Source organism: Silene latifolia, chromosome 10 (genome assembly GCF_048544455.1).
Source record: "Silene latifolia isolate original U9 population chromosome 10, ASM4854445v1, whole genome shotgun sequence".
In the NCBI taxonomy this organism is placed as follows: Eukaryota; Viridiplantae; Streptophyta; class Magnoliopsida; order Caryophyllales; family Caryophyllaceae; genus Silene; species Silene latifolia.
The window spans coordinates 155,618,989-155,632,133 of record NC_133535.1 but is presented as its reverse complement, the minus strand read 5'-3'; the positions used below and the strand labels follow the sequence as shown (position 1 = coordinate 155,632,133).

Sequence of the window (13,145 nt, the reverse complement as noted above, 5' to 3'; positions counted from 1 at the left end):
TCCATCCATGGGAGTGGGGAAGGACTTAGTTGGGACTTATTGTTGACTTTAATTCCTTGGGCTCTGTCTTGGTCATCCATGGGAGTGGGACCTTAACCCGACTCAAGAGGCTACCTACACTCGGGAGGGTTGGGTGGTTAGTTTAGCTAGCATTATCCCTCTTGACCCTATTGAACCCATTTTACTTGTTGATTGACTAATTGCCACTATGACTCATTGTTAAGGGCTTGATCAGATCTTAGGCCTTTCTTTAATTGATAAAAACCGTATTCAATTGCTTGTTTCTTTATTTTAGAATTTACTTAGTTTATTTTACTTCTCGTTCATTAGACTAGTTGTTAGATAATATCCAAACATCAATTTTACTAGACTTAGCTAAACCGTTGAATTATAACGATTAGTACTCTACTTGCTCCTCGTGGATTCGACCCCAAATCCTATAACACACTGTGCGCTTGCGGTATTTTAAAACACCATCACCCCTCTACCGCCGAACAGTGCATTTACTCATCGGAATTCCGGTGCTTACATATGGTACAGACACTGGGTGCGTGAGTGTGGAAATATTACTCGCTTAAAATACACGGTTACATATCATACAATAATGAATGAAACGACATTTTTGCTATAATTTCCTTAACTTATTCACATGATCTTGTCTTTGATGTTGTCAAGGAATTGGAAATAGGCATACCTCCAGGATGTTTTGATAATTAAAGTGCCACAAACTCCCCAAAATCCGACGATAAACCCAAGCACCACACTTATGTACAATCCGAGGAAAAAAACAGAGTCGTCATCCTTGTTTCGAACACTAGTATTATCTCCGCTGGGTACATTGGAAGGCGCTTGATCTTTCGAACAACTTGGGAGTGGTGCGCCACAAAGTCCCTCGTTTCCAGCATATGATGAAGCATTAAAGCTCTGCAACTGAGTGCTAATTGGGATTTCCCCGGATAAGTGATTGTTCGACACATTCATCGTTCCGAGAGTAGTAACGTCGGCAAGGCTTGTAGGTAATTCTCCAGTAAGGTGGTTATTTGACAAATCAAGAAGCTCCAAAGCCGTAAGGTTTCCAATTTCAAAGGGAATGTGACCACTCAATTTGTTGTTTGATAAATTCAAGGATTCGAGTCCATTAAGAATTGATATTCCATACGGAATTTCCCCCCTCAATTCATTACCTGAAAGATCAATATATTTAACAAACCGAAACGTTTCTTTGAACCCTTCCTCCTCCTCTTTCCATGGTACAATCGTTGTTTCATTTCCAGTTTCAAAATCGTCATAATCATCAAGAAATAATATTTCGTAAGAAGTTAAAAAATCCAGTCTTGTGTTTTCTGTTCTTTCCATCGTCGTAAAATTACCAATACAATCGGGGATTACACCTGAGAGGTGATTAATTGCAAGGTCTAATATTTGGAGATTGTTGAGTTGACATATACTTTCAGGTATCTCTCCAACAAAATGGTTTTCCCGGAGGATAAGAGCACCTAGACTTTGGGCAGCATTACCAATCCATAGAGGTATTGTGCCACTAAATAAATTGTATCCTAAATTTAGTATCGTCAAGGAAGTCGAATTCTCCAAACCAATCGGAAATGGTCCAGAAAAGCTATTGTTATGTAGGTGTAAGAAATCAAGATACAACAAGGTACCAAGGGATTTTGGAATTTGTCCAAAAAAATTATTACTTTCTAAGTGTAGACTTACTAGTCCGCTAAAATTCATCCAACAATCTGGAAGCTCCCCAGAAAATAAGTTATTTGACAAGTCAAGCTTTTCTAAAATGCTTTCAGTTTTGGGACATAAGATATTAGAGTAGTTAGAAAACCTATTATCATTAAGGTATAAATAAACAGTGTTTGCGAAGCCTGATGGTACGACACCTTCAAATAAATTTGAACTTAAGTCTATTGCAAAAGCATTTGATATAGCTGGCAAACTTGGGAGCTTTCCATAAAACCGATTATTGGACATGTTCAAGTATTGAAGATTTGGTGACAATGAGTTCCAGAAGGAAATGGGAATGCTGTCAGAAATGCCTGTGTTTGAAACATCAAGGAGCGAGAAATTTGTTTGAAATTGAAGCCACTTTGGAAATCATGGGCCTAACTTGCAGGATCGCAATAGAATTACGTCTAGCTTAAATGGAAGAATAAAATCCTCCTCAATGCTTAATCTCGGGTTATCTGCCAAGGAAAGTGCACTTAAACTTACGAGACTTGAAAAAAGAGTATGAGTAAGAGTACCTTCTAAAGAATTGTAGGAAACATCCAATATCTCAAGCATGGTAAGTTGTCTAATACTCGGACTGATCTCACCTTTGAGCTGGTTATTGTTAAGGTATAATTCTCTCAAAGAGGATAATGAACCGATATCATCGGGGATTTGCCCCCGAAAAACGATTAAAACTCAATCGCATTGCTAACAATGCTTTGTTATTACACTTAACTAAAGATTGGATAACATTACCTAGCTCATCAGTGAAGTTATTTTGCCCTAAGTGGAGTTGTTCTAAGTTGCATAAATTACTAATGATTTTGGAAACACTCCCTTGAAATGAATTACTAGAAAGGGAGAAATACTTAAGGGAGTGAAAATTCTCAAATTCACTTGGGATAGGAACTTGAAATGCATTCTCGGAAAGATCAAGATGTACAAGTTGGGTAGTGATTCTAGGCAAGTTGAACAACCACTGAAAAATTGAACTGTTGAAATAATTATTAGAAAGTCTTATTGTATGGAGAGTGGCGGAGGAATTAACATATGAAATTGACAACGGAATTTCATTTGAAAGTTCACATCCATCCATACGAAGAACACGTAATGAATGTAAATTGTTAACAATTGGAATCCAATTCGTGATTAGACTAAGATTCGCATTACTCAAGTCAAGATATCTCAACAAAGATAGACGAGAAATCCATGATAACCTTTGCACGGGAATATCAGTATAAGCATTATCTAAATCCAAAGTTGTTAACATAGACAGATTACCCAACTGATGAGGTATTTCCCCATGAAAGTTATTATAGCTTAAGTTCAGATGTTCCAAATGTTTCAAGTCACCTAGAGAAGGACTCACTTTACCTTTTAGACATGGAAAATCGGGAATATCATTTCCGTTCCCTTCCAAACTTAGCGAGACGACATGACCGGTGATATTACTACAAAGCACCCCACCCCACTGGCAGCAGTCTGTGTGGCTCTCCCAGGAAGTGAGCAGCCCACACGTATCGTTTGTAATACCATGTTTGAATTGGAGAAGGGAATCCCTCTCACTGTCGATACATTGGATGTTATTTGTACGGTTACGACGGAGGGTAGGGTGATATATACAAGGAGACAGTAAAAGCCATGAAAGTATAATGAGGGCAAGGTGATACAGTGTTTTCATTTTGTGGTTGATGAATTAGTTTTGAATTATGAAGCTGTTAGTCGGGAGCAAGTCTATATATAACTTGAAAGTTGAACAAATCACAAACGTGTATGACGGGATAGAGTATGTATAGTCAGCATTATTACTACTACAAGATGCTCACGCAATAGATTCAATATAGATTGAATATTGTTAAGATTTACGAAAGCCTACGAAGAACCAACGCAGTGTCCTTGGTTTATTTCGGTAAAAAATAAATTATTTATATCTTCTACTTTTTCTATTTTCACCTTTGTAAAATTTTCTTTAAATTATTTCAAAATTCACAGTCTAAACATGTTCGGGTCGGATCGTTTTCGGGTCAATGAATAATAGATAAATAGCCATTTCAAGTATTTTCGGTTCAACTAGAGTTATATTTTGTCGGGTCATTTTCGGGTTTGGTGGTTTCGGATCGGGTCATTTTCGGGTCGGGCCTGTGCGGGTCAAGATAGCTCGGGTCATGGTCGGGTCGAGTTTATTCGGGTCTTCGGGTCACATTCGGGTGATGTGGTTCGGGTCACGTCGGGTCTCGGATCAATTTTTTCGGGTCGGGTCACTTCAGATCGGGTTGCTTTTGCCAGGTCTAAGCAGGCATACGTGGGCTGCATTAATAAGACTTTTAAACTAACAAATTTTCCGTGAACATCACATTCAAATACAAAGACGACTATGATATCACTTTCAAAGACAAGTCCCTGAAATCATTTTTCAATTAGTGCTGCCCAATATCGTCTTATTTCAAACGACTATGTATATGGTCTTAATATCTATTTATTCGAGTGTGAGAGTCATTTTAAATTAAGCTATACTAGAAAATATGCCATTTTTAGGATTAGTCATAGCATTTTTCAATATTAAATAATGAAGAAATTTCTTAATTATTCAAGTCTACGGACTTAAGAATTACGTCGAAAGACAAGTCTTCCTTGTCACTATAAACCTAAACACTAAAATCTAAATGTGAGTTGTTTTCTTCTCATCTGTGATTCCAACTGGCCAAAGAATCAAACATACGCCGTGTCCTAGTACTTTTTTTTACTGTAAGCGTGAATATCTTGTGTTGGGCCTCTGCTACATTTGTGTCCAAAGACTATAATAGTACGATATTATCCGCTTTGGGCCAAGTCCTAATGGGTTTACTCTTGGGCTCCTTACCAAAAAGCCTCGTACTGTTATATTTTGTAGACACTTATAAAAATAATCTTCCATCTTTATTTTACCGATGTGGGACATGGATTTGCACCCTAACAATATGATTGAAATGTGTGTTCATTTGCATTTTATTTACACCTTGGTGGGAGTTGGTGGTCTTAGACTCTTCATAATTATGAAATCCAGGAAAAAAAAAAACTACTATGGGACAGAGGGAGTATTTGTTCTAGACCGATGAATGTAGTAACAATATCACAAGTGCTATGCAAATGTTTTGTTAGGAATTTGTGCCTTGAATTTGTGTCGAAGACGGATTAATGTAAGGCAAGAAAAAGAGCGAAGATGAGCTATCTCAGTCACACGTGAGTAGCGTTTTTTGATTCTGCAAGTCGCACGTACATCTGATACTAGCAGCTCAATTAAGTGCGTTTGGCTATTAATGTGCCCTTACGTGACTTTGCTTAGAGTTAAGGAAAGTTAGAGGCTTTCTTAATATAATAAGCTTAGTGTTTGACTTTGGTTGGTTTTTTAGCCTTCTGTTTGTACGTGGTTAGTTTTAGGAAATTAGTATTTATTTCCTATTAGTTTATTTCTTTATTAGTCTAGATATTTTATCTTGGGTAGAATAAATATATAAAGACCCAAGTTTTATTCTAGGTTAATTAAGAGAGAGATTTGAGAGCACAATAAAGAGGGTCGATTTGTGAGGTTCTTACGAAGAAGAAAACTCGGTTTGTTAGGGCTCTATTATTGGTGTTCGTCTGTCTTTGAAGTCGGAGGAGTTTGTTCAGATCTTGGTAGGCCTCAAGATTATTTTGTCCTTCGTCTTATTGGGGTAGTCTCTTTTGTTCCTTTGAGACTACTATATTTGTTGGTAGAATATGGTATACTTTTGGCTCACATTGAGTGCGTGTGTACCGGTCTACTGTTGTACTATTTTCTCCACTATAGTGAAATTTGATCTCCTCGCAGTGTGGATGTAGCCAGTTATTTTACTGGTGAACCACGTAAATCTTTGTGTCAACTTTATTTACATTCGTTATTTATTGTTCTTATCGCCTTATCAATTAACTGTTTGGGTAGCAGGGACGCCTCCGTTACAACAATTGGCACCGAGCTAAGGTTCGATTTGGGATCGCTTCCGCGTTAGTTGTCTTTTAGGCGTTATTTGGGTTTCTTGATTTTCGGGTGAAAAGATGTCGGAACGAATGTTTTGAATGTTGAGAAGTTCATTTGGGAGAAATAGTTTTGGGTTGTGGCGATTAAAGATGAGAGCTTTGCTTAGACAAATGAAGGCGTGCAGTCCGTTATCTCAAAGGCAAATTCGAGAAGGTAGTTAGTACGATGCAAAAAAAGACAGATGCAGATGTAGTCTTGGAGGAGAAGGCTCATTCTTTAATTCTGTTATGTTTATCTGATCACGTTATGGTTGAGGTTGCCGATGAGGAAACCGCTATAGGTTTGTGGTTGAAGTTGGAATCTTTGTACATGACAAAGACTCTAACCAACAAGTTGCTTCTTAAGCAGCGTTTGTTTGGTCTTCGTATGCGGGAAGGTACGTCTCTCAAGGACCATCTAGACCGTCTTAACTCTATTTTACTTGATTTACGTAATTTAGATGTTAAGGTAGATGATGAGGATCTTTGCCTTGATTTTGTTAGTTTCTTTGCCAAATTCGTTTGAGACTTTTGTGGAGTCGTTTGTTGTTGGTAAAGATTCTTTGACCCTAGAGGAAGTGAGGTCGGCGCTTCACACTAGGGATTTGCGCCGAGTAGCGTCAGGTGGTGTTGTAGACGGTAGTCCAAAGAGGGCTTGTTGTTAATTCGGAGGGTTCTAGTAAGGGTAAAGCCAAGTCTAAGGGTCCTCGTAAGAATGTCCGCAATCATCGCAAAGAACAGGTCATTGGAAAAATCGGTGTCCTAAGTTGAAGGAAGTGGTGTTTGTTTGTTGCACAAAAGGTTACTAAATACGATTCTGAGGAAGATTATGCTCTCGTTGTTGATGTTGTTCCACGTTCTTCGGATAGTTGGATTTTGGATACGGGATGCGTTTATCACATGTGTCCTTTTAGGGAATGGTTTACTTCTTATGAAGCTTCACATGGGGTTAATGTTGCCATGGGTGGGTCTATCGTGAGGTGCTTGGAGTTGGTACTTGTTGAGGTTAGGACATGTGATGGTGTTGTTGTCTTCCTAGAAGGTGTTAGGCATGTTCCACATTTGGAGAGAAATCTTGTATCACTTGGGATGTTAGTTGACCAGGGCTACAGTTTTCAAGGTGATGGTGGATCTTTGTGTGTTGGTAAGGGTTCTTCTGTTACTTGGAGAGGTGTTAAGGAAGGAACTATTTATGTCCTTCAAGGCACTGTGCTGACTATTGGAGCATCAGGTAATCGTTCTTCTGTCTCTCTCGAGTCTAAGTTGGGGCATATGCAACTTGGATATGTGAACGATACTTTGAAGCACATCCAGTTTGGGTCACTTAGGTCACTTGGTGATATTCTGGATAATTCGGGTTATGATAGCTTTAGTGATAATGGTAGTGTTGACAGTAAAGTGGAGTCTATTCCGGTACAGGTCAAGCTACAGGGTTCTCAAGACAAGCTATCTACTTTTGTCTCTTCGCCTCAATGAGGCGGTCTGCGCCCCAAGAGGTGGGGCGGTTTGGGGCTCAGTGGAGTGCCAGGGCTCTTGAAAGAGAGTCGTTTGGGACCTCGTAAGGGGTCATTTGGAACTTCGACGGGAGTTTATTCTTTGGAGCTTTTGGGTTGGACTATCTTGTCTAACAAATTTGTACCTTTGATGGAGGTAATTTGTGCTCGCTTAGAATGTTTGTCTTTGTTTGGTTTCGACTTGAGTTTTGTTGCCTTGGTGTAGGCATTTTCGTGGTGGTCATGACACCTAGTATACTCAAGTGAGACATTTGTTTTGTTCGTGGCGTTTGTGTTCTTTTTGGGACAGTTGGGTACGACGGTACATTTAGCCATGTAGTTTGGAGGAGATTTTGTTTTGGAGTCTTGTGTGTGTTGCTTTGGTACACCGTTCCATCTTAGTGACATTTGGTATCTCATATATTTGTGTTGGCGTTTTGGTAGCTTTTGTCCTCTTAGGAGTTTGCTGCGTTTGGCCTTCCTATTGGTATGAAGATATGTTGGGTACTTAGTACAATTGGTAGTTTTCAGCTTACTACATTGGGTACTTCGTATATTGGTCACATTTGTTGCACACTTGGTTCGTTTGTCCATTTTGTGGGTTGTGTTCAAGTCAGTGGAGACTATCGGGACAGATAGTGACTTGTGGATCGACTCTATTAAAGCTGATTTGGGGTTTGGTTCTTGTTTGGGTTCGTGTTTGAATAATTCAAGTCAAGGTGGAGATTTGTTAGGAATTTGTGCCTTGAATTTGTGTCGAAGACGGATTAATGTAAGGCAAGAAAAAGAGCGAAGATGAGCTATCTCAGTCTCACGTGAGTAGCGTTTTTTGATTCTGCAAGTCGCACGTACATCTGATACTAGCAGCTCAATTAAGTGCGTTTGGCTATTAATGTGCCCTTACGTGACTTTGCTTAGAGTTAAGGAAAGTTAGAGGCTTTCTTAATATAATAAGCTTAGTGTTTGACTTTGGTTGGTTTTTTAGCCTTCTGTTTGTACGTGGTTAGTTTTAGGAAATTAGTATTTATTTCCTATTAGTTTATTTCTTTATTAGTCTAGATATTTTATCTTGGGTGGAATAAATATATAAAGACCCAAGTTTTATTCTAGGTTAATTAAGAGAGAGATTTGAGAGCACAATAAAGAGGGTCGATTTGTGAGGTTCCTTCTGAAGAAGAAAACTCAGTTTGTTCCGGGCTCTATTATTGGTGTTCGTCTGTCTTTGAAGATCGGAGGAGTTTGTTCAGATCTTGGTAGGCCTCAAGATTATTTTGTCCTTCGTCTTATTGGGGTAGTCTCTTTTGTTCCTTTGAGACTACTATATTTGTTGGTAGAATATGGTATACTTTTGGCTCACATTGAGTGCGTGTGTACCGGTCTACTGTTGTACTATTTTCTCCACTATAGTGAAATTTGATCTCCTCGCAGTGTGGACGTAGCCAGTTATTTTACTGGTGAACCACGTAAATCTTTGTGTCAACTTTATTTACATTCGTTATTTATTGTTCTTATCGCCTTATCAATTAACTGTTTGGGTAACGGGACGCCTCCGTTACAACATGTTCTTCAATAATCTTCTATATATTTTTCTATGTATGCCCGTGCAATTTTGCACGGGTGCTAAGCTAGTTTTATCAATTAAAAATTCAATAATCTTTAGTTGGTCAAGTTTTAATGTCATTCAAACAATTTGAATAACACGAGTACTGCTTATATCATATATTAGCACTAACAGCGAGAGTAATGAAAGTAACAATGGTAACAGCGAAAGTATTAGTAAAAGTAACAGTAGTAATTACGAGATTATTAAAAGTATAAGATCAATAATATAGAGAGTACTAAATAGTGAAAGTAAGGGTAGTGAAAACGGGAGTACGCAGTGATTAGTAAATTATTTCATAATTTAGTTGATAAATTGTATATTGATCATAATTTTCAGAATTATCATACAAAAATGTATTATAATGATCAAACAAGTTGTCTCTCAAGTTTTTCACCGAAATACCATTACAACAAAATAAAGATCGTTTTACATAGAAGTTGTAATATAATTCCGTGAATATCAAATATTGAAATTTCTTCATTATATTGGTGGTAATTGGTAACCACAAATAGGGCTGTTAATGAGACGAGAGTACGAGACGGCTCGCGAACAACTCGAGATTGGCTCGGTCAAAGCTCGGCTCGTGCAAGCTCGACTTGGGCTCGGGCTCGGCTCAAGAGCTTAACGAGTCAAGCTGGGAAAACGCTGGCTCGACTCGAAAAGCTCGCGAGCGGCTCGAACTTGTGTGATTAGATAAAATATTGCTCATATGTTCTAAAAATATTTTATCATGATTATATATTTGTATCACGGATATCTAATGTCACACTGATTTGTCAAATATTTTTATCTATAACATTCGAGCCTTCTTATTGAAAATATTGGAAAGAAAAAAAATCAAAAAATTAGCAATTATATATAGGCTCGATTTGAGCTCGAGTTTGGCTCAAGCTCGCATTAAAGCTCACAAGCTTGATAACGAGCACATTTTTTCCAAGCTCGGGTAAGCTCGAGCTCGTGTTTTGGTTATTGAGCACAAGTCGAGCAAGGCCAAGTTCAGGCTCGGCTCGACTCGTTAACACCCCAAACCACGAACATCAGTGTTAGAAACTTGAAAGACTCGTAAACATACACAATTCAAGTCCACGGCTTAAGAATTACGTCGAAAGACAAAGACTTAAACAGCTCTTTCATAGACAAGTCTTCAATTCCTTGCCACTAAGAGCCTAAATACTAAAATCTAAATGTGAATTGTTTTTTTTTCCTCCAACTGGCCAAAGAATCAAGCGTTTTCGCCACCTTTATCAGTCATTGGAGGATCATGAGTACATAACTTAAATTTTCACGTAATTGCAACATGATAAAATCAGAATACCTCTGTATTAATTTTGTTGATGGGTTCTTTAGTTTATAAAGTTACTAATATTTGATTATTGAGATTTACAGTTACTTTTAGCAAATAATAAAACCCTAATTTGTCTTATTTTTTATCCAGTTTCCGATCATTGGTGGCTTGTATTGACGTCATTATTATTGTTCCTTCATTTTCGTAGATACAAATTATCTCCCTTTTTCCATGATCCAGTAATTAGGTGTTAGATGTATCATTTTAGTGGATTGTTATGTGAATGTTTAAGCTTTCTGGGGCTGTCTTTGATTTTTAAATGAAATGTGGGTTCTTTTGCATTAATTTGGGAAATTTAGTATATAATGTTGTGTATGGGGGTCAGTTTTAGGTGAAAAAGTTTCAAATTTGTTATGCTTCAGTTAATGTGATTGATTAATTGTGAGGTTTGACATGTGAATCAACAATATCTGGTGACTTGTTTTGTATTTGCCATTTTCCATTTTTGATAATTGCAAGGAGAGAGCTAGGGGAAGACTTGATTTAGTTGTTTAGTGGCTTCGTTTGAATTTTTCCTTATCAGTTTATCGTCTTATTATTGATAAGATCCTCACTCAAACTAGATTTCTTAGTAAAGTTTATGCCTTTTTGTTTTCCTTAAGTTATTTTTCTCGAGATCTTATTCAACTCTTCAAAGACTACACTAAGTTTACTGATTTGATAGAATTCGGTTTTGAACTGGTTATTATGGGTAATTTTCAATACTCTTGACAAATGATAAACCACAATATTTTTCTATAGCCTATGCTATATTCAAATAAAACGGCAATTGTCTCGACACCTAGTGATGGCAGATACATTATGAACAAATAGTAAACTAGCTAGTGCAAAGCTGTTGTACACAAGTAGTTTGATGAAATATGTCTACTATATTATCCATAGATAGATAGTTTGAGTGTCTGATTATTAGTAACGGATGAACTGCCTTGGGTACTCCATGGGTTCTATTGTTTTTGAATGTCAAAAATTAATTTTGATGTAAAAGTTTTCAATTATGTTGGTTGCTTATAGCTGAGTGTTTGAATTTTATCATACCACATTTCGCCTTTGAGATGGTTTCTAAGAACATATTTTCATATGATGCTCACTTTGCAAACCTGAATTTTCTTTGATTCACATGACTTCAATTTAGATCATACTTTTTCACTGATTTATTCAAGCTTAACTTTTCAAGGCAAAACTCTTATTTTGTATTTTACCCTATGGGCTGTTTGACATGCTGGCCATCATAATTTTCGCTTTCAAAAACAAGTTGGTTTGTCTTCTTTTATGGCAATTTGTTATTATAATTTGACATTCATCCTCTAAATTTGAGCACATCAAATTTTTTAATGTCTGAGTTTTGTACTGAATATATTCTTCGAATATTTTGTGTACTTTAAACGTACATTTCTTTGGGGTTGCTATCGGATCTGCTAATCAAATTTCAATGTTTGTGATGATTATTGAGCTTAATCTTAAGTATAACCTGAATTCTTCATCTAGACCAACCTTTACTTATTCACACAATCTCAAATAAGATCGTTGTATAACATGCAACGGCCTTATCACATGTTCTGAATCTCATTTTATTCTTTTATTGTCAGTACAGCTCTAGAATTATCAAAGGTATGAAATCATGGCTTGGCATTAAGACGGCAAGAGCAGAATCCTTGACATGACTACAAAATTGCAGGAGAACAAAAGTGCAGCTTAAGTACATTAGAGCCATTTCTAGTGCAAGTGTATACTATGTATGGCAGCAAAGAAATAGAGCTAGGATGGAGGATGTCATTTATAGCCCAAATATTATTCTACAGCAAACTAAGGAGGAGATTCAGCTAAGATGCAACCAGTTGATTAAGCCCCCTTTAAAAGGAAAAGATGCAAGATGTGTTGAGCGTATTAGCATGAATTAGAGACATTGTGGATGTGGAACTAATCTTTGACAATATTAGTTTTGGAAAGATAGGAGTCTCTTCCTATTTTCCATGAGATACAATCCTTGTATATTCATTCTTTATCAATACATCACTTACATTCTAGCAAAAAAGAAAAAAGAAACCCATCCTTTTTACCAAAATGAATTCACTAGAGCTCGAAAGAAAACACGAACGATAATGAGACGTGCACTGCATTTTTTATGTGATTAACGTCTCAGAGGTAGGAAAGCAAATAATTATTGTCGTCAGCCAACTAAACATGGGCAACGAAAATGTTGACGCACATTATTCCCTCTTTCAACAACGATTTATCAATTTGTTGCCTTAAAAATGATTAAGGGCCACAAAATCACTCGACGCCCATAGTAGCCTTATTGGCAACAAGCATAGTTCGTTGCACAAAATATATATTGGGCGACGATACTAACTCGTTGCACAAAGTTTCCAATGGGCAATGAAATTCATTGTCGTTGCACATATGGGAAAGGGCGTCGAGCCTTGGGCGACGAAGACACGCCAAAATTATTTTCGTTGCACAAGCGTATGGGCGACGAAATCAGCCCCATTTTGTCGCTCAAAACAGTTTTTCTTGTAGTGATGTCATGTTTTCAATGAGAATTTGTGATTTCGAAAACGTATTCTAAAGCCAATTAATAGATTACACCACTAGTTGTAATATAATTGGTGGTTTAGAATCCGAGCTTTGTATTGGAGATTTCGAGTTTTGTTTTAAAGAATAATCTGAGCTATACGGTAAAGTTTTTGAATTCACACACTTAATAATAAAACAAAAAAAATACTTTTACAAAGTCCAGAAAAATTATATACACATAAGCTCGGATAAATGTATAGTAATTGTATAATGCTTATTATACACAACTGGAGGTATAGTAGTATACTAGTATTTGTGTTCTAAAGCTAACACACTCGTAGTGTTTTTCATTATTAATCGCATTATTCATTATTTGACGAAAAATATCGTCAAACGTAAAATATAAGAATAATTCCTGACACCTAGCTATGATTTTCATAACTTATTCAGGACA

General features: G+C 37.0%; 1 protein-coding gene across 1 annotated transcript; it reads right to left on the bottom strand.

Moving 5' to 3' along the window:
* Nucleotides 1–645: 645 nt before the first annotated feature.
* LOC141608693 (receptor-like protein EIX2) lies at nt 646–3,403 on the bottom strand. The gene is made up of 2 exons (XM_074428036.1): nt 2,479–3,403; nt 646–2,048 (listed from the first exon to the last, which is right to left on the bottom strand). Exons 1-2 carry the CDS (start codon nt 3,401–3,403, stop codon nt 646–648), a joined length of 2,328 nt encoding a protein of 775 aa, XP_074284137.1.
* Nucleotides 3,404–13,145: the final 9,742 nt, after the last annotated feature.